The sequence below is a fragment of the Podarcis pityusensis genome (genome assembly GCF_964106645.2).
Source record: "Podarcis pityusensis genome assembly, chromosome: 14".
NCBI classification, from domain to species: Eukaryota; Metazoa; Chordata; class Lepidosauria; order Squamata; family Lacertidae; genus Podarcis; species Podarcis pityusensis.
Window position 1 is genome coordinate 18,926,581 of NC_138039.1, and position 22,492 is coordinate 18,949,072.

The following is a 22,492-nucleotide window of genomic DNA, read 5'->3' on the forward strand; positions in this document are numbered from 1 at the left end:
TTGTCTTAGGCTGTTATGGGACTGATAGAGGCTTCCTCCAGACTGTCAGTATTTGGCAGGAGGGATTCAAGGGCATATGTTGTTATCCGCCCTGAGAGCTATAGGGTGGCCTAAAAATTAATTAAATAAATAAATAATACAGTATACCAGAGCCTGAGGGTCACAATCAAAGCCATACACTTTTAAGCATATTTGAAGCACATGCCTAGAAAACACAGAGCAAGTGTTAAGTGTGGATGAGCCCTATGTGTACTGTATATTAGGATAAATCATCATTAAAATGCTGGTGAATTTTTGTGAGGCCTTAAAAAAAATATTCTAATCTTGATGTGAAAATGTGGAGACCTGAAGACTGGGAGGGAAAGGAGAAACTGAGAGGAACTGAAATTGACAGGTTCACCCACCCCAACTCTATCCATGAGAGTGAGGGACTGACTGGTGCTTTCGGGGGACCTGGACCATGGTGTGTGAAAAATAAAAATGAAAAATCTTCCAATGCCCCAGTAGAGAAAGGATCGGTGGGCTGAGGAAATGACTCATCAGGAAGGAAGCAGGAAGACCCCTTTGGGGAACAGCCCACAAGCTGCTAGCTTTTTGTGTTTTGGGATATACGGACTGTATGGCTGTGTTGAAAGGAGCCCAGTGGGCAGGGAACAGTGCCACTGTCCACCTCCTGGCCTTTTCCCAACTCTCTCTAGTCATGCTCAGAGAAGCTGCAGGCTAATGCAAAGGGAGGGAGGGAGCCACAAATAAAGGCAGGGGGAATTCATTATTAGAGATGAAGGGCGGAGGGAACAACAAGGAGAAAGGATGGATGGGAATTTGGGAGCATGTAAGCATCGAAGCCAGGTCTCTTATGTTTGGCTGGGAAAATCATGTTTAACAAGCCCGCACAATGAGGCCTTGTGGGCTTGAGGCGTATGACAGAAATAAGGCCTGACAGCATCTAGGGTGGGAGCCTCTCGGGCCTCCTTCTCTCGGCTGCCCCTCCTCCAACAAAGCTTTTTCAGCCGTGCAGCCCGCTGCCGCCCACCACTGACAGCCCCAGCACCTCCCTGTTCCCACACACTTCTTCTCCAGCTCCACGGCTGCTCAGGCAGCCGGCTCCAAATGAGTGAAGATGTAGAAGTAGCACATTTTAGGGCGACGCCTCTTGACTGCTGCAAAGGCTTCATAAGGACATATGAAGAGCCTGCTGGATCAGGGCCATTGGCAGCATCCTGGTCTTACAGTAGCTGAAACCTGTGGGAAACCAGCACAAGAGCACTCTCCCTTCCTGTGGTTTCCAGCAACTGAAGCATTTACTGCCTCCAACTGTGGGGGCAGAGCATACCCAGTGTGGCTGGTAGCCATTGATAGCTCTCTCCTCCATGATTTTTCTATCCTTTGAAAAGCCCTCTGGGTTGGTGGCCATTACTGTCTACTGTGGGAACGAGTTCCATGTGGTCCATAGTGTCCCCAGATTTGCTCTGGGTGGTTGGGGGAACCCCCAGAACAAATTTAGGAGACCTGCAGGGGGACGAGAAGGGGACAAAGTTCGATTGTGGATAGTGGAAGTCATTGTTGGCTCACAGCGCCGCTCGGTGCTATACAGCATACAGTCCAGTGCATAAAAATGAATATATTCATGACAATATTAATACAAAAGTGTGTACAGTGGTACCTCGGGTTACATACGCTTCAGGTTACATACACTTCAGGTTACAGACTCCGCTAACCCAGAAATATTACCTCGGGTTAAGAACTTTGCTTCAGGATGAGAACAGAAATCGTGCAGCGGCAGCAGGAGGTTAAGAACAGTTTCAGGTTAAGAACAGACCTCCAGAACAAATTAAGTTCTTAACCCGAGGTACCACTGTATTAGGGAAAAGTTTGTGCCAAAATGTGTACACGAGTCAAAGCTGCATACAAATGTGTTTATTTGGAGAAACATGCACTATAATGCTGATGGATTCTCATGAGGAGTTAGTTAAAAGAAAAAGAAAAATGCAAATTGCTGCAGAATTTAAGACTGGAAAGATGAGAAATTGAGAGAACCAAAATTGACTGATCCATTCATCCATTCCTAGTTGTGGGTATCTTTCCAACAGAGGTCCACAGAATCAGTTAGTGCCAGGGAAGACCCAACTTCAGATCCCCTCCCCGCTGTGAAACTCATGGTGTGACCTTGGGCTGGTCACACTGTCTCAGTCCAACCTACCTTGCAGGATTGTAGTGAATATAAAACGATATACCACCTTAGCAGCACTGGAGGAAGAACAAGATATATATGCAATTTGTTGTGGTTGGTTATTAATGAAATTAGTTGCTGTCACTATTGTTACGATTTCTGTTTTGAGTCTTGAGCTGACCCCCTCAGAAGGCACTGCCAAGGCCTTCTTTGGCTCTGAAGTGGGTGCAACCGTTGCCCACCTCTGCATGCTAAGCTCTGTCACTTCAAACCATGCACGGGGAACCTATTCTGTCCAAGGACCTCTTTCCCTTCCTGGGGCCACATGCAAGTGGTAGGCGGGGCCAGAAACAAAAGTGGGTGGGGCAACACATGCTAATTTTACCTTTGCACAGTCGACGAGTTTCTACACAGACCGGCATGTCCCGCTTTCCATCTTCCATCCAGACCAGCAAGAGCCCAAGGCCACATTTCAGCCAGGAAAATACACTGAATGTGTGAAACAGGGCCAGAGAAGGGCAGGATAGAAGTCTAGAGCAGGCTTCCTCAACCTCGGCCCTCCAGATGTTTTTTGGCCTACAACTCCCATGATCCCTAGCTAGCAGGACCAGTGGTCAGGGATGATGGGAATTGTAGTCTCAAAACATTTGGAGGGCCAAGGTTTGAGGAAGCCTGGTCTAGAGGGCCACACCTGGCCCCCAGGCCTGAGGCTCCCGACCCCTGCTTCCACAACAAGCGCATTGGGCAATGGAGGAAAACACTTGAAGCAACAGAGCTCTGTGTCCCAATGCTTCCATTCTCATCACTCACTGAGCTGCACTTCTGGAAAACTCATCAAAGGTGGCAACTGGTCAGTTATTATACGTGTGTGTGCTTATGTGTGCAATGCGCAACTCATTGGGATTTTCCGCCTCAGGTGCCAAAATCAATGCTCCGGCCTTGTCCTTCGCTACTGCACATTCCAGAGCTTGTTAAATTATTCGAGCTCGTTTGACCGCTGCTGTTTCGGCTGCTTCCCTAGACAAATAATTATCTAGCTGACCATCCTCCAGCTCTTTTGAGTGCTCCGTTCATTTTGTTTGAAGACTGCCAAGGGGCGAAAGAATAAACCCAGCCAGGGAGAGAAATCACCATAGATCAGGCAATACTAAGAAGCATTTTTAATGTACCCTCCCAGCCCCAAGACAAATGGAAGATTAAAAAAGAACTAATAATGGAAAAGAAATCCCACCATTACAAGCTACATAGAGTCAGATTTGTCTCTCTTGACCTGTACACAGACATGAATATGTACAAAAACTATATTTAAAATATTACAGATCTTCTCAGCATTTTGTTTTGCTTTTGGTCTAAAAATTACTACAGACGGCCCAAATGCATCTGGCAGTGTCTCTCTGACTGTGGTGATTCACTTTATATTAACATTTCACTTTTTAAAAGAAAAGAAAATGAAAGAAACCACACATACACATAAACCTTACAATAGAATTTAGATTTAAAAAACAAAATCTCAAATTTGGTATCGTTATAACTTTAGTGCACATGATACTCCTTCAATCCTCACTTGTAAAAATAATAATAATAATTACTGGACTGAAAACTAGTTTTAAGGGTTTACCTAAACTTGAGATTTTCAGTGGTTTAATTTAAACTGGATTAATAAAACTGATTTAAGGTGGTTTGTAGACAGGCTAATTTCTCAAGCTTAAATTCTTTTGCTTGCTTGTTTATTTTCCATTTTCTGAAACTGTATTTTTAAATTTGTTTTTGTTAGGTTTTCAAATATGTAAGAACAAACAAGCAAAAGAGAAAAAATGACACATACAAAAAACCCACACCTCAACAAGGTGGGGGTCCAACAACATCTGGAGAGAGGCAGGGGGTCCACCCCTAGGTTAGGGACAGGGTATTAAATTTTACCAGGAAAAGCTGCAACAACACCTGGGGTTGGGTCCTTAACACCTGAGCTCATCATTGAAGCTGGGTTAGAAATCCATATCCGATGGACTAGATTATCTAGATTTGGAATTCATAGGGGCAGAGAAACATGAAAGGTTGATTGTAACAGGGTTGGGGAACCTGTAGCCCTGCAGGATTTTGGTGTACCTACAAGTTCATCGTCCCTTAACACTGGCCATGCTGGCTGCAAATGATGGGAGTCTAGCAACATATGCAGGGCCCACAGGTTGCCCGCCTTTGAACTATAGCCATATCTGTGGCATCTCAAGTGTTACATTGATGCAGGCTTTTCTTTTCTTTTCTTTTAAAGGTGTACACTGAGCAAAGCACACCAGCAGGAGTGAACGATCCAGGATCCACAATTCAATCAGGTAGGAAAATTCCACGATGCAATCCAATGGAGCCTGGCCCTCCAGAACCGGCGCAGGAAGAGAGAGGCCAGGCAGGCCCGCAATATATCCTGGCCCTGGGCGTGGGGCTAAGCACTGCCACTGGGTGGTTGGTCCTATGCCCAGGGGAACACCCTCCAAATTTCTGCCACCATTGGCTGATTTGGCAGCAGGAAATGATCCGGCCTGTCATTCACCAGTTCACATGGAGGTCTGAGGCCCGCCTGCAAAATCACCTGCCCAAGAAGGGGTAAACGGACTTCTCACTTCTACTGCTTGCTCACTTTGTCTTCCTACCTGATGTCTTCTGCCACGTTTGACTGAATGAAGGTGTTCCAATGAAAATCAAGACTGTACTTTTTCAAAAGAGAATCTCATTCCTGTTATGTTTTTGGCCACTGACCGAGATGTAATCCTGGTGTTTCTCCTGTCAAGGAAGCCGCAGAAGGGAGACAGAGACGAGGTCGCTTTGCAGGCTTCCTTAGCTCATCCAGAAACTGGGAAGGAGGCAGGAGCAGCGAATGAAGTGTCTCCTTGTCTGTGATGCTATTTCCTGTTGGGAGGGGTGGTAATGCATATGCGATCCATAGGCAATAGCAATAGGGGTTTGCTGGGGGGTGGGGCGGAACTCAGGAAGGGCATCATGCACTTATTTTTAGGTGTGGGTTTGATTTGGCGCTCCAGTAAATAATAGGATAAAGAAGTCCTGAGCAAGACAACATTTCCCACACACTGGGAGAGTTTCAATTCCCTTTATGCAATTTGTGGCATGTTCCAACCTAACCAGAGAGGAGCTCAGTTGCCCTTTCGCTTGGCCTACAATTCCTCCCTTTGCTGGAAAGACCCAATGAGAAAGTTATGGGTAGGGCCATCAGTCTCATACAGGAAAGAAAAGAGCTTGTTCCTTCTGGGTTCAAAAGACAGGTCTCGTCTCCCACTGTTAAGCCAGGAAATGCCATTTCCAGCATGGGCACGGTGTGGTTTGTGTGTGTGGATCCTGCCCTCTTGGCAAAACCGATTCCTGCCACCCACTTCCCATCAACAAATCAGTCCAAGGAGACTTCGCAGGGGTTTTCGTGAGCTTGGCGTGCACCCTCATAGATGTGGCGGAAGTCTTTGTAGCGAGGAGCGCAGCTGAGCCAAGCCTCCCCAAAATGCAGCCACCCGGTGAACAGGAAGCTGCCAGGTCCCGGCTTCACCCCACACCGTAGCAGAGTACGGATGCTGCCCGTGGATTTCCCATATTTGCCAACCGGTTGGAACAAGGCAAACTTTTGGCGGTGGATCCGGGTGGCACTGACACTGATGATGGATTCTTGCGACTCCATCTCATTGGAGACTGTCCGTATATTGCCACGGATGACTGCAGGGATGGAAGGAGTGGAGAAAACAGAAATGTTTGTTTGTTTGAAATATATATATACTGGCCAACAGCAGTTTTACAAAACACAGAGAGAGAACAAACAGCAGATTAAATCCAAATGTACGGCAGTTTAAAAACTAAAAATAGCACAGTCAATGAGATATATCAATACAATGTCAACAATAACTTACAGAGCAGTGGCACACTGATAAAACCCAACTGTGTGTGTGTGTGTGTGTGTGTGTGTGTGTGTGTGTGTGTTTGTGTGAAATCCTACAAACCACGGATATGTGTACACACATGGGTGTAGTCAAGGGGGGGGCAGGGAGGCAGCTGCCCCCCAAATCAAGTAAAACAATAGAAATACTTCATTAACTAATTACATCGGTTCTGGGCCCCCCCAAATCCTGGCTACATCCATGTGCACACATCATGCATCTAAAGCACATTTAAAGCATACCCCCCCCCAAAAAAATCCTGGGAGCTGTAGTTCACCCCTCAACACTAAGCTTTGGTGGGGGGCATGTCAGTTGTGGGTGGATCCAGAGGCAAAGAGCGGATGGAGCAGGTGATCTGGCCCTTATTTTTGTACAATAGGCTGCACTCCAGCTCTGCAAAAGTCAGAAGTTTTGACACGCGTCTCTCTCTGTCTTCTACTCAGGAAGCAAGAGGCTTTGCCACAGTTCAAGGACATATTCTGGCTAGGCAAAAGCACTTGAGGTGGTCATGGAGCAGGGCTGGCGAGTGTGGCTTGTAGAGATCTCCGAGGGCCAGACAGAGTTGCCTGGAGGGCCACACTTGGCCCCAGGACCCGATATTGGTCCCCCATCCCTGCTTTAGGCAAACAGCAAAACTTACTTGTTTTGGCATACATTTGTCCACAAACAAATCAGTTATTTCAGTTTGGTTTTGCTTGCTTGGCTTTTATGTATTTGTTGGCATTTCTAAATCAATGCTGTACTTTATGGCTGCTGGGCTTGTTTTATTATTTTTATTTTTCTCAGCCACACTGGCGGTCCCTGCACTGAAAGGCAGCATGGAAACAAAACCAAATCAATCAACAGAAGTGGTTCTGTAGTGGCACCCAGCTCTAAGGCTACAGCTGAATATAACTGGTCAGATCTAGCCAATTATGGAGAGGAATCCAGCTATTAGCCTGCTTGCACGCAGGTGCCTTTGGCTTCCTCCAAATCAGCAAGAATTAGCCCCTCCGAGATCATTCTGACAGGCTCGTGATCTGATCCGGCGTGGCAAATCCCCTTGTTCTCCTGTTTGACTTCCTGGTTGCCATGGGAACTTTGGAGTGGGCAGCCAGCAGACCCCCTGACCCCCTTCTCCTATTGTTTAGGGTTGCAAATCTGGAGGTTAGCAGAGCGTGCGGGGCAATAATTGGCAACTGCCCACTGAGCCGGACAGCCTTGAGTGTGCAGGCATTTAAAGGGGAGAATGGAAAGGCCACATCGTCCCAGCTGGGGAGCGAGTTGCTCTGTGGGGGCAGCTCTGGCTGCTGGTGCCTCAGCCCGGACTGGCAGGTAGGCAGCTCCTGGTTAGCTACTTAAGCAGCATTCAGGGACAGAGTTCCAGAAGGGCAGGCTTTAGCTTTCACAGCTGCACATGCATTATTAAGAGTGATTTCTATGGCATTTTTTTCCCATGTAAAAGGAAAAAGCAAAAGAGAGAGCCGTGCAATTAACAGTTCTTAGGCCTGGGTCCCTGGGTAACATTAGGCAAGTAAATCACAATCACAGGGTTGGTTGCAATGATGAATGCAATAAGGATTGCTAAGCAAATTGGGCAGTCCAGAAGTCTGAAATCCTGAGGGGCTGCTGCCAGTCAGTGTGGGCAATACTGAGCTAGATGGACCAATGACTCAGTATAAGGCAGCTTCAATTTACGATGCTGAAGAGAGGAGCGGAAAACGTGACATTGAGGAAGATGTACTCACCAAAATCACTAGTGCAAACGGCCATCAGAATCTCAGTGTTGTTACACGGACGGCAGCTCCCTGCATCTTCCAAAGAGAAAAAAAGAAACAGTCACTCAAACTGAGTTCATGCCAATTGTTCGTCTTTAGAGAAGGGATGTGGAGAATGAGGGGAGGCAGAAGTAAAGTGTAGAAAGGCATCGTGAAAAGTTTGCTTCATCTATGGAGGGGAAGGAGAAATCACACTCCAGGGCATCTTTGGGCCCGGTGATTTTCACTTGAAAATATGGAAAGTGGCTGGTACACTCTATTCATCTTTGACACTAGAGACTCAGCCTCTGTGGCTAGAGGCATCATTTATCAGCTGTGACTGGTACAATATCATCAACTGCTCCTGGACTGGGAAAACTTGGCCACAGCAGTTCATGCACTGGTTACTTCAAGACTGGATTCCTGCAATGAGCTCTATGTGGGGCTTCTCTGCTGAGCAGGAAGAGCTGGGAAAGATTCCCGGACCAAATGCCTTGAAAGCCACTGCCAGACAATATGTGAGGAACCAGTGGCCCTCCTGAAGTTGTTGAATTGCAATTCCCATCATCGCTGGCTGTTGACCATTCAGACTGACTCCCATCAAGATCTGGAGGGCCACAGTTTCCTCATCCTTGATCAGGAGGGGTGTTGTGGTTAGAGAGTTGGGCTAAAAGCTGGGAGATGAGGCTTTCACAGTTACTCAGCCATGAAGCTCAATGGGTGACCTTGGGCCAGCCACTGCCTCTCAGCCTCACCTGCCTCACAGGGTTGTTGCGAGTTTTCAAACTCTTCATGTATTAAATGTCAAGTTGGCATATGCAGAGGTGGGGTGTTTTTTAAACCTAAATTCTATAAACAAAATTAACTCAACATAAATTCTCATTTTCCATAACTAGATATAGATAGACAGATAGATATGAAACATTAAAAACCCTAAACTAAAAGGTTTAGCTTTAAGCTTCCCCTTCTGCTCCTAGTGTTTAATGGAAAGAATATACTTAATAAGAATTAAGATTTACAGCCAAACAAAATAGAAATGTTGGCATTATGAGCACCACGCTCCAACTAATTGGTCTTCTTAGGTTTAAGTACCTGTAGAAGGTTGCTTGAAATTAGTCAGCTTCTTAGTCTAATCTACCTCACAGGGTTGTTGCAAGAATAAAATGGGGGAAGGGAGAACCATGTGTACTGCCTTGAACTCCTTGAAGGAAAAGGCGGGATAGAAATGTAATAAAGAAATAGGCCTGACAAAATGGCCTGCCTTGGTAGAAGGCAGCCTCCTATTTTCCTAAGATGCCCTCTGGGCACAATCCCATTGGCATTAGAGAGCTAAGCTGGTAGGGCTCAAGTGGGCCTAACTCTGGGCTGGGCTGTTCCCTAGGTGCCAACATTTCTCAAGACAAAGCCTAGTAAAAAGTATTAAAAAAAGAAAAAAAGCCATTCCCCAGTTGGGGAGAATGCCTAGGGTTGCTATGGTAACCATGTTCAGGCCTTATCTGAGATGCAGCTGAACGTCTTGGCGGGTGACTCCGCTACGAGCTGCCGCACACTGGACTTTTGTTAGCTCAGAGATGAGGCCGATTAGATGTTCCTTCTTCGGCCTTGTGTTTTCGATTGCTGAGCACACTCCGGACGGCTTGGGTTACTTGCCCACCTCCTCCCCTTGCCGTGAGGGAGGCCCACACAGCATTCGGAGTCCTTGAAATGCAATGACAGCAAAAGGAGTTTCCGCTTTCCTAAGCCTGGGAAGCAAATTAAGACTGTTTCCATGTTTGGTTTGCAAATGCTCTAGCATCAGGGTGCCTCAGAGCATGTGCAGAGTTCCTTTACCCCAAGTAGGGAAAGACTTCTTCTTTTTTTTAAAGGATATATGAGTCATAGTACTCTGACCATTATAGAAAGCTATTGCTTTGTGAAAGGAATGCTTTCTTGCCTGCCTGGAGAAAGCCCAGTGTGCTGTTGGAGCCTGGAATTGCTGAACCAACTCTTGGATTGGGCTAAGGCACTGCGCAAGTGAATGAGTCACATCCATCGTTCCACAGACTTTTGCCCTGGCCCCACCCAGCACTGAAATGTGGCCCCCGGAAAGTTGACCACGAGGGAATGCAGCCCCAGGGCTGAAAAAGCTTCTTCACACAGGCTAAAAAGGACACCATTCTAATCAGGACATAAATTTTCTGGTTGTGTGGCAACCTTATTTCCACACCAAGGAAAAAGCAAACAGCCCCAGCTACATGCACTCTTTCTTTCCAGCAGGACCTATAATAGCCCTGAATGTCATGTTTCTTCCTTATTTATTTTGTTTAATTTTACATTTATAGCCTCCTTTTCCTTCAAGGAGCTCAAGGCGACCCTGTGTGCTAAGTTAGGCTGAGAGGCAATGACTGGCCCAGCGAGCTTCATGGCTGAGTAGAGATTTGAACCCAGGTCTCCCACGCTCTAATCCAGCACTCTAATCACTACACCACAGTGGCTCATGATCCTACGCATGTGCCACTTGTAACACAATAGGCATAAGAATATGATGCAAATATTCATCTGTTCCAGGATTCAGTTCCTAGCAGTATCCAGGGAAATGATTCTGGAAAGCTTGGAAATAGAGCTTGAGAGCACTGAGCCTCCCTTGATCTTTTCTTCCCTGAATGGGGATGGGGGATGAATTCAATTCAGTTCATGTTCAAAGGTAATGTACATTTTCCAAAACAATATGCAAACCGAAACACATCTATCTTTCAAAACGGGAGCTTCTCCAAATTTTGCAATGCATTTCCCCAGCCAAATAATGTGCGCAAAAATGCACATACTGGGGTAAAGCATGCATAAAATGCATATATTAGTGGAATTAATATAGAGAAATGCATTATATTAGGGGAAATTGGTTTGCAAAGATGTGTATATTAGGGCAGATTGCATAGTAAATGTGTATATTAGGAGAACTTCATGGATGGGAACTAAAAAAAAAAGCTTATGTAGAAATAATAGAATTGTAGAGTTGGAAGTGACCATGAACATCATTTAGTCCAAACCCCTGCAATGCAGGAATCGTTTGCCCAACATGGGGCTTGAACCCGTGACCCTGAGATTAAGAGTCACATGCTCTACCAGCTGAGCTAAGATGGGAGGAATTGTACTGGGAAAGCCTGCAATTGACATATTTGTCTATCCCTACCTCCTAAGTGTCAACTTCAGATTTCAAAGGATCCTGGGCAAAATATCCTGAGCGAGTTTTGACCTATAAAGTCTTATACAGGGGGACCCCTAGGTGAGCCTGCCTGGCCCCTGAGATCATCATCCAAAGCCCTTCCCTGCAAGCCAGGCACAGAGTGTGGTGTCAAGAGAAAGAGCCTTCACTGCAGTAAGCCCTTCTGTATGGAATGCTCTCCCTAGGGAGGCCTGCCTGGCCCCAAACTTAGCATCACTGCAGCGCCAGGCAAATATATATTTCCTTTCCTGGGGATTGTTGGCAGCACCAATGCTATTACATTTTATTATATTCTTTTAAATATGTTTTTGAATATTTATTACTGTATTTTTCACTTACTTGTATATTGCTTCAGGACCTTTTAGTGAGAAGCAATATACACATTTAATAAACCTAAATCTAAAACCTTGCCCCTCCTTGCCAGTGTCACTATCACTGCCCATTGGCTTGCTATCTTCTTCTGGGCCAAATCTGCATTACTGCAAGGCAGAGGGAAAGAGCCAGCTAAGAGGATGCTGGTCCTATTCCCTTGCCTTTTTCACTGCTCATTTGGCAGAAGGCAGGTGAACAGCCAGCAACAGGGAGGAATGCTGATTATGCTGACCCTGGCCCTCTCCCGAATCTTGTATTCAGAGGGATACCATCTTTCACAGAATCAAAGAGTTGGAAGGGACCACAAGGGTCATCTAGTCCAACCTGCAATGCAGGAACCTTTTGCCCAATCTGGGATTCTAACCCACAATCCTGAGATTAAAAGTCTCATGCTTTGAATGTGGGGGTTCCATAAGTAAAGGTTAAGGAACTATACCAAACTGCTTTACTTCAGAGTTGTTTGTCCTTTAACTTATTTTCCTCTTGAAAAAAAGCAGAACCAGTTTGGAGTTTGGGGGTCCCAAGGTCCAAGGAACTGGGTGAATTGAATGCCCCCCAGCAGCAGAACTTCCTTGGTCTATGTTAGATTTCTGAAAATGGGCATATACCTACTGCCCTGTAATCCTACCCTGATCTGGAGACGGGAGAGAGGAAGGGTCCCTCTGACATTTCCCTGTATAGTTTTATGAAAGGGAAGGGGTCACATTTATTTTAAACTGAATCCACAATTATATCAAATCATGTTTAAGGAGGCTTAACTCTGTTTTGGCATGATGGCTAAATTGACAAAGTTACACCCCCACACACACACCATGGAAATGGAATTGGTGAGATGGTAAAACAACAGTAAACCATGGGTTGCCTATATGTTTGGAAGCTCAAACCATGGTTTGGGTTCTAAACCACGCTTCGTACAAGCCATGATTTGGCATGGCTAAATGGATTCTTGGTCTTGGTCTCTCCATGCTCACATGTGGAGAAGATGGTTTCTGGGTGCGATAAGTTAGAAGATAAAAGCTTGAGAAAATACTACCACGGATGCATCAAAAATGTTCCCTCCAAACCCAGCCATGAAAGCCAAAAGAACTTTACCTTCCATGCTGAGGTTTCTGGACGGCCACGAGAAGCGGGAGTTCCAGTCACCCCGCAGCTCGTAGCGGAAGGCAGCGATCCGGCGGCTGATGTCCTGGTGCAAGGTGGACTGGAGGAACAGGGCAACCTTCTCCTTGGGCAGCCAGCTAAAACAGCGCACCTTGGGCTGCAAGGTAGCGTCGGCCTCCGAGAGGAGGAGCTCCAAGACACCGTCCCTCTCTAAGTAAATCTGAGCTCCTCGGAAGCTGTTGGAGGACTTGATGCAGGCTGTCACCCGCCTGGGGTTCTCTCTGCCGGTGGTGCCTGTGGGAAGGCGGGGGAAAAGGCTTAGGCGCAAGGCTCCCGCTGGGTATAGCCACTCCAGGGATCCCTCAGCGCAGTGCAAGGAGATCTGTTCCACGCTGCCCGATTCCTGCGACAGACCGCTGCAAGGGATAGTGGAATGGAGTTAGTATAACAAGGAAGCCGGGGCAGTTTCATCTGTTACCCCCAAAAAAGTCAGGACATACATCAGTCAGGAAGAAGGCAGCAACTGGTATCGTAAGAATACCAGCAAAGAGGCAAGTTAGGGCTGAGAAGGGAGGTTTGAAAGGGTGTGAGAGGTGAGACATTGGAGAACAGAGCTGTGTGTGTTGCATAGCATCCTCCCAAGCTAGTCTGCTGCTCCCAGGTGTGAAAAAATGTCTACCCATCAGCAATGGCCATTGCAGTGGACCAGGGTCAGCCCACCCATGAGGCACACTGGGGCAGCCTACAGACAGCTGAGAGGGGTGCCGCTGCTGTGCCACACGCTCCGTTCCAGCCTCTTTTTAATCCCTGGGCTGCCTCCAGGCAATGGTGCCTCCAGAGAGGAGGAAGAGGCAGGGTGGTGGCTTTTCCAGTTTTTCCTGGAGCAACCAAACATCCTGGGCTGTCCTGCAGTGGTGTATGGCATGGAGTGGCAACAGCAGCATCTGGTCCATTGAAGTAAGCAGCAAGATTTATTGGGCCACCCCTGACTATTGCTGCTGTTCTCCAGCACCTAACTAATGTCAGAGCTGGCCCTGGCTCTCAGGGAGACACAGTGGCCAATAATGAGTCCCATAGTATTTCTCAACCACATTCTCAAAGCTTGCCTCTGCATCATTAACACCTGTTCAGATTGCTCTTCTCTCCCCAGTTAGAGTTGCCCCTTACTCTTTGTCAAAACGGATGAAATGCATCACAAAAAATGACAAAAGACACAGATTTGTACAAACTTTAAATATGCTAATGCAATAGCTTTTTTGTGGTTATCTTCACCGGTACGGAGCACAGTCACCTCTTTTTTTCGCTGCCCATGGCAGCCATTTTGTGCTGGCACCCACAGCAATTTTATAGATATAGGAGTACTGGCACTTTGTTTTTCACCACCACCAAAAATGTATGGTGCTAGTGTATATGTAAAAATGCAAATTTAGACATAATCACTCTACTTTAAACAGAAACACATCTCAGCAGAAGGAGGAAGTTGGTGACCTGTTTGGCGGCTTAGGTGCTAAACATTTGCGGGTAAGTTGAAGGTTCCTGCCACTCTTCCTTCTTATGGTTATAACACAATGAAGTTTAACTCAGAGGAGATTCAGTTACCCTGAGCCTAAGTTAGACCTGTCCGTTAATCTCCATGGGTTTACTGTGAGTAGGACTAGCATTGGCTAGAGCCCATTATCTGGATTTAGGCCACACAGCCTTCAAACAGAGGGCTCCATTGAATTCTGCAGGGGCAGGGAACAAATTTCAGTCTCGGGGCTGCATTCACTTCTGGAAAACCTTCCAGGGGCCACATGCCAGTGGTGGGCAGGGCCAGAGACCAAAGTGGGTGGAGCAACATATGTCCACTTCCCTACTTTCCACACATGGTGTCACACACTCTTTTCTATCTTGCATCCAGACAAACCAGAGGCATTAGCAGAGTATAGGGATGGAGCTCAGCCTGGCAAAACACTCAGGTTGCAACGCAGGGGCCACTGGGGGTGTGGCTTGTGAGAAAAGGGCGTGGCCTGGAGAGAGTTCCAAGGGCCAGAGACCTGGGGGGCTGCACTTGGCTGCTGGGCCCAAGGTTCCCCACCCTTGGAACAGAGGACTTTCCCCTGTAAAGTAGGACACCTGGACATCCTATTCCCAATCCATGGACAGAAAAGATGTCTCTTGCAGCACAATGCCGTCCAGATGGTTGAAGACTCTGGAGCGACTTGCCATTTTGCAGCAAAAGTGACTCATCTGCTCTGCAAAGGATCAAGATCACTGAGAAACAGATGCGGCAGCTGTGTCACACACCCGACACGCCCCTCCAAAACCCTGTTATGCTGCCCTCTAGAGGCCCCACAAAAGCAAACGCATTATGCTAGAAGACACAGTGGGCCACTTCTTTATGAATGAAGTCTGAGGGTTCTCCTGTTCATGGACTGCAGTACACGGTTCATTCATATTCATAGAATACTCAGAAAACAGAAGGTTTGTGTAGCCAACTAAGCTTTACTCAGGGTAGACCTATTAAGATGAATGTGCATAAATAAGTCATGCCCACTAATTTCTGTGAGTCTTCTCTGAGTAGAACTAACCCACAAGGTTGAATTCTTCAAAGCTCTTGCAATCTAAATTATTCTGCCCTGCAGCTGTGAGTTATTTTCAAAAGGCTGCTTTGCCTGCAGATACCTCCCCGCCTCCCATTTTCATCTTGGACATTCTGCAAAGGACACAGGAGGAAGAACAGTTGTCCTACAGGATTAATGAGAGGAACAAGCACCCCCCCCCTTTTTATACTCCCCCCCTTCATTTTAAGGCTTAAAAGAGAAGTGGTTGGTACATAGTCAAAGACCTCTGGGTCAGATTATACTGGGCAATCTAAATCAATACTGGTCAGTCATCAACCCTGGAAAAATACAAGTTTCTGAGTTCAATTATTTTAATATAAAAAGACCTATAAAACTATGCCTTCAATACGATCTAAAGGGTTCAGTGCAGTTTGCAAATGTAAACATACAAATGTTGCAGAATACACCCGCAATAAAGCACCAGTCTGGAGGGGCCCTCGCTTGTCCTGACTCCCCTTCCTCTGATGTTTTCCCTACATTGCATTTTGAATCATAAACCCATCAGGATGGAGACTTGTCCGCCTGCACTCCCTAAAAAGTGTTATGCTCAGTGATTGTGTAATAACGATGAAAATAATAATAATAAGACACACAACAACTATGGTCAGCTGTCTGTGGCTCAACAGCTGAATTGATTCAGCTGAGCTGCAGCAGCAACCTTTGCTCTATAAGGTAGCAAGGGCCTGGACTGCCCCACCTCCCACGGGGAACAGCTGCTAAAAGAGGGGAAATTGTAACAGAGCATTTGCTCACCAAACCCAGCATGGTCTGTTTAGTGAGACTTTTAAAAAACCCCACCAGCTTTCAAAGCCCCCACACAACCTAACAATGTTGTCATTCTTTCTTGCATTTCCCACAGGATACAACTATACTAAATTACGTGGGAAGGAAATAAATGATGGTGAATTTATGATAATTCCAATGCAAACTGTCAATACATTCTCTAAGCGCATTTCAAGTGCAAGGTTACCATTTAAGATGAAACGTGCAATAAAACCAAATCTCCAGTATTTCTCAGCTCGGCCACTGTAATGAATACCACAAGGGGCTGTCATAGAGAGGAGGCTAAAATGGCCAAGCCAGCCATGCTCCAATCTCTGCATTAACTTCTCACTGTCTCTGCTCGATATGATGATGTCCTGTAAGTGGCCATACACAGGCGCTGCCTCCTTCCCTCCAGCCTACCCCACCATCGCTGCGTCACATTTCAGCATTCTACACAAAGGAACTATGACGTGTTCTTTTGTTGCTTTTTGAAATGGGGAAGCGCCGTAGCTCAGTGGTAGAGCCTCTGCTTTGCATGCAGAAGGGCCCAGGGCCAATCCCTGTCTGAAACCCTGGAGAGCTGCTGCCCGTCAGTCTAGAAAACATCAGCCTAGATCGGGGTGCCCAAATTATTTTCAAAGAGGGCCAAACAAGCGTGAAGGCCAACCAAAGTTGTTGAGCTTTTTATGATTTTACCCTGAAGTTGCTGAGGTTTTTTTTTTTTAGGATTGAAGTTTGTTTGTAGAATTTTAGCCCAATATGGACTTTGGACATGCCTGGCCTAGATGGACTAGTGGTCTGACTCAGTATAAGACAGCAAAAGGACCCTGCTGCATCAATCCAATGGCCCGTCTAGTCCAACATCCTGTTCTCATGGTGGCCAAACAAGATGACTGCCGCAAGAAGGACCCAAGCCCAAGAGCACTGTCCCCTCCTGCAGTTTCCAGCAAGTGGCATTCAGACACATTACTACCTCCAACTGTGGAGGAATCGCATAGCCACCATGTTCAGGTATCAGAAACATTTTGAGTCCCACAAGCCACACTAGCTCAGAAGCATTCAGTCTAACGCCAATGTTTTCTCCTCTAGCCAGTTGTGTCATTAGGACAGGACTTTAGGGCAGAGGATCCCGTGGTGGAATGGGTCAGTGCGCTTTCCTGTTCATCAAAAGTTTGGTGGTTCAAGCCCACCCAGGGATGTCTGTGGGCAGGATTCCTGGATCACAGGGGGCTGGACTAGATGACCCTGGGGGTCCCCTTCCAACTCTACATTTCTATGATGGGGCCCCAACTCAGCAGAATAAGAAACAGGGCCCTGGAATGCAAGAGGGCTGGCTCGAAACATTTTGATGGAAGCGAAGGAAAACCCATTACTGGGGGTGGGGCGATAGGGATTTAGGACCATAAATCCCACCATCTAAAATTACCTAGTTGTACCATTGCCTCCAGCCACACAGCTTGTCAAATTATTATTATTTTCTAAAGCAGAGGCTTTGGTCCAGCGCAGCTGTTCTTATGACCCCCTGCATCTCAATCTAGGCATGCCATGCCCTGAAGTGTGGCCAGCATTCTGGACACCAGTATAGCAACTAGTGTCACAAACCAGCTTCAATTATAGAAAGGTTGGATATAATATTAAAAAACAAACTAAGCCTTTCTGGTGCCAAATCCAGAAATCTTTATGGATTCGGTTTGCTACTGCAGCACACGTTGCAAAAAGGGCTGCCCTATTTAATCAGTTGTTCGGAAAGTGAAGAAAAACTTGTAGCACACTAAAATGATGCCTCTAGCTAATCATACAATTGCAGAGTTGGAAGGAACCACAAGGGCTATCTAGTTCAAACCCCTGTAATGCAGCAATCTTTGGCCCAACATGGGGCTCAAACGTACAACCCTGAGCTTAAGAGTGTCATGCTCTACCAACTGAGCCAATTTAGCAATCCTCAGGCAGAAGTTTTTCTCCTATTTTACAGTACTTTTTATTTTGCAGTACTTATAAGATTCAAATGACAAGCACCATCCTAAGAGAGTCCACAAAATCACTCAATCAGTTTCAGCCAGTATAAGTTAGGCGTCCCTAGCAGAAGACCAGAATTATGGTCCGTGAACAAGGATGGTTTAGGGCAATCAATGTTTACTAAGCCAGGAGGAAAGTTAAACTCTCAAATAAGTATGACCTCACTTGTCTTTCTGGTAAACCATTGTCAAAGAACAGTAGGGCATTCCAATACTTCTCTCTCTCCCTTATCCATAAAATATCAGAACAAGTTAGGCAGCAATCCTTTTCCACTGAACTCAGTAAGTCATATTTTTGAGTATGCACATATAGAATTGCACTCCCAATCTCCACAGCCAAGTCCCATTGTAATTCCATGAAAAAGCTAAAATCAATCAGTTAAGGAGGATGCCAAACCAACTCCAGGACATGGTTTTGCAACATAAAAGGCCCAGTTAAGGAGACCCATCACCAGCTCGCTTTGCAAAACCCTGAAGGGAATCTGACCCTACTCTTTATAAGAAGCTGTGGGTTGTAGCCACTGTTGGTTCTAACTCAGAGTAGACCCCACTGAAGTTAATGAGCCTGGCTCACTTAGGCCCATTCATTTTGATGGGTCTACTCTGTGTAAAACTTAGTTGGCTAGACAAGCCCATGACTCACACCCTGCACCGCTTCCGCATCCAAAATCTAATTTCTTTTTCTGCCTGTCTCCTTGAATTGCTGTTGCACCACTGACTCCCTTAATGCTTACCAGGACTCATTCTAAACTCTAGCTGCTAGCATGGAACACAGCAGGTTTGAAGAACCTACACAACCCAGTATTTCGAAGAGAGAAGGAAAAACCTCTGCGGATGAATGAAGGTCAAACAGCATCACTTTTCGACTACACGTTTTGAAGGCAAGAAATTTGTTCGTAATTAATACCTACCTCCCCCTCCAGCTACACTGATCTTCTGAGTAATTGCAAAGGGCTATATGCAGAAGAACTAAGCCCAGGAGCCCCAACGCCAAAGACATCTTAAGGTCTCTAACTCCTGGGCAAAGAAGCAGGAGAGGAGAAGAATCAGATGTAGGGGAAGGAATCCTTTTGGAGCACCATCCTGGAACGTGCTGGCGGAGTTAGGAACGCCCGAGTGTCCCCACCATCCATCTCCTCCCTCTGCCGGCTTGCTTCTGGCTCCTCGCAAGGAATCCCCCGCTTTCTCTTCCTTCCCTCTTTTTCAGGCTGCAAAATAGCGCGTCCTCGCCCCCGCTCGCTGCGAGAGACGCTGCAATCGGGGGCAAGGCAGACCTGGAGAGAGATGGGAAGCTCCCGAGATTCTCATGGTGAGTTTGAAACGGACTATATAAGACGCCCGCAGAGCGCAAGGCAGTTTCAACCCGGGCGGAGGGAAGAGCCGGGAGTGTATGGGTTTGGAGACGCGGGGCGGGGGGGGGGGGGGTTGGAGATCCTCTGCGGTTTCCCAATCAAAACCAAGCTGGGAAACTTTCGGCCAATCGGAATGCAGACAAAGGGGAGGGTGCGATTCTCCGCTAGATTAGCAAGTTAGTGGTTCTGAGAACAATGTGATTTCAAAAAAAAGGGGGCGACGGACGGACGGACTCTGAAAATATTTTTCTCCAGATGTGTGGAAGTCCATTGCAGGCAGAGGCAGGCAGGCTTTGCTTTCAGAGTTTTGAGTGCATTTAAATCAAGCCATCATTTAAAGCCCATAGGATTAGGAGCAATTAGAAGTTGTGAGTTTGGGAATTGTTTTTTCAAAGGAGGCAAAAAAATTGTTTCGGAGAGTGAGAAATTCAGGGGGGTTCTTGTTTTGTTTTGTTATTGCTAACTAACTTTTTTTTACAAGTTACAAAGTGCAACAGTTCAAGATAAGTGAACAAAATTTCCTCAACATTCCCATCTCTTCCCTTTCCATCGTCCCCTATATTCACCTCACTCCTCACAAGCCCCCCCCCCACTGCTTCTAGATTACTCTCTAGAAAATGTGATCACATAGAATCAGAGTTGGAAGGGACCACCAGGGTCATCTAGTCCAACTCTCTGCAATGCTGAAATATTTTGCCCCATGTGGGGCTTGAACCCGCAACCTTGAGATTAAGAGTCTCATGCTCTACCAACTGAGCTACCCTAGAATTTAGAGTTAGAAGACACCTGAGAGTCAACTATCCAACCCTCATGGTCCTTCCCAGTTCTACAATTCTATGATTATAAATATTCCCAAGGTTGAGGAGGTGGTTTTTGCCTACATTTGGATGCCATTGGATTCAGTGAGACCCATGTCAGAGACAGAAAGAGAAGAGCTAAAAAACTCACAAATTACATTTAAAAATCACACTTTTGAGGGGTTTCTTTGAATTCCCAGGTAGCTCCAGTGTATTTCAAACTTTTGTGCAAATAAGTCGCTAGAGACTATTTCTCCCAAAGAATCATGGGAACCATAGTTTGTTAGGTGTCCTGAGAAATGTAGCTGGGGGGGGGGGGAGAGACTACGATTCCCAAGATTCTTGGCAGAGGGAGTTGTGTGTTTGAAATGTGTGTTGGATATGCTTGAAATGTGTGGTGTGGATCTGCTCTCATCAGTTTATTGCATTTCCTGAGTAACAGATCCAGTTCTGAATCTACAATTAGAATTTTACAGTGCAATCTGAACCATGTCTACTCAAAAGTCAAGGCCTGTTGAATTAAATGGGGTTTACTCTTGGGTAAGTGGGGCTTGGATTGCAGCCCAAGTTGCTAATTTGCACTGATCAACTGATTAAAGGCTGCAGCTTGACTTTGCATCCAACTTCCTTCCCCTTTATTTTTTTTTTTACAAGGGGAGGGGGGAACACCCACCACCACTGCAACCTTGATTAGGAACCTTGTGCTGTGACTACTGACATTCTTTGTAACTAGAGATTTGGCAGGATTAGACCCAAAGGAATTCTTATCCAAGCATTATTAATGCTAGGCAGTGATGCAATCCAGTCACAGTGCATTTTAAGACTTCTGCAAACATTTAATAAAAGAGAACCCCACCACTGTTCTGCTCCCCGGCAAACCGCTGCTGTTATTATTAGCCTGTTCATTAGAACGCCATACAAACCCACCGCAAGCCTCTTCTATTTATTCCTTCCCCTCCTCCTCTGCTCCAGACACCATTGTCCCCAGGTTTAACAAACCCTCCAATTAATTACATTTCCATCGGACTGACAGCCCGCCAAAATGTTTGAAATAAACACGGAACAATTGCGATGCAGTGATATAGGCTGAAGAACAAAGCGTCCGGAGGGGGGGTGGAGCAGAATGAAAATGAGGGATTGTAAATTTTGATGGGAGAAAGAGAGGAATGAGGGAGGGGAGGGGGAGGGCAGACCAGAGAGTGCATTTGGGATGCAGCCTGTGAAAAAGGGACAGTGGAACAAGACAATCTGTCGGAATCCATAGAGAATGAATTCAGAGCATAAATAAGTCCTGGCACTGTCAATTTATTAAAGCTCCCATCTGCTGCTAAAGCAACACTTGTGGGGAAGACACTTGCTTTGCATGCAGCAAGGTTCCAGGTTCCATCACTGGTGTCTCCAGGTAGGGCTGTGAAAGACTCCGGTCTGAAACCTTGCAAGCCAGTGTAACAATGCTGAGGTCAATGGACCAATGGTCTGATTTGCTATGAGGCAGGGTGCTATGTATGTTGAAATTTTCCAGTGGGGAAGGGCTGCAGCTCAGTGGCAGAGTACCTGCTTGGACTGCAGAAGGTCCCCAAGTTGGATCCCTGGCATGCGCTCTACGTGGGGCTACCTTTGAAGGTGACCCGGAAACTGCAATTTATCCAGAATGCGGCAGCTAGACTGGTGACTGGGAGCGGCCGCCGGGACCACATAACACCGGTCCTGAGAGATCTGCATTGGCTCCCAGTACATTTCCGAGCACAATTCAAAGTGTTGGTGCTGACCTTTAAAGCCCTAAATGGCCTCGGTCCTGTATACCTGAAGGAGCGTCTCCACCCCCATCGTTCAGCCTGGACACTGAGATCCAGCACCGAGGGCCTTCTGGCGGTTCCCTCATTGCGAGAATTGAGGTTACAGGGAACCAGACAGAGGGCCTTCTCAGTAGTGGCGCCCGCCCTGTGGAACGCCCTCCCTTCAGATGTGAAGGAAATAAACAGCTATCTTATCTTTAAGAGACATCTGAAGGCAGCCCTGTTCAGGGAAGTTTTTAATACCGTATTTTTTGCTCTATAAGACTCACTTTTTCCCTCCTAAAAAGTAAGGGGGAATGTGTGTGCGTCTTATGGAGCGAATGCAGGCTGCGCAGCTATCCCAGAAGCCAGAACAGCGAGAGGGATTGCTGCTTTCACTGCGCAGCGATCCCTCTTGCTGTTCTGGCTTCTGAGATTCAGAATATTTTTTTTCTTGTTTTCCTCCTCCAAAAACTAGGTGCGTCTTGTGGTCTGGTGCGTCTTATAGAGCAAAAAATACGGTATTTAATGCTGTACTGTTTTTAACACTTGATTGGGAGCTGCCCAGAGTGGCTGGGGAAACTCAGCCAGATGGGCGGGGTATAAATAATAAAATTATTATTATTATTATTATTATTATTATTATTTCCAGGAAAGACTGAGGATAGACTCCTG

At 46.4% G+C, this 22,492-nt stretch overlaps 1 protein-coding gene across 2 annotated transcripts; it reads right to left on the reverse strand.

Annotated features, from left to right (window-relative positions):
* Nucleotides 1–3,315: 3,315 nt before the first annotated feature.
* On the reverse strand, nt 3,316–19,284 carry METRN (meteorin, glial cell differentiation regulator). Of its 2 annotated transcripts, none has more exons than XM_080981574.1 (4): nt 18,805–19,284; nt 12,502–12,926; nt 7,827–7,886; nt 3,316–5,881 (listed from the first exon to the last, which is right to left on the reverse strand). In XM_080981574.1, exons 1-4 carry the CDS (start codon nt 18,891–18,893, stop codon nt 5,565–5,567), a joined length of 891 nt encoding a protein of 296 aa, XP_080837700.1. In that variant the 5' UTR covers nt 18,894–19,284; the 3' UTR covers nt 3,316–5,564. The 2 variants fall into 2 exon arrangements, with proteins under 2 accessions (XP_080837700.1, XP_080837699.1); XM_080981573.1 differs by having other exon boundaries at nt 7,827–7,892; nt 18,805–19,283.
* Nucleotides 19,285–22,492: the final 3,208 nt, after the last annotated feature.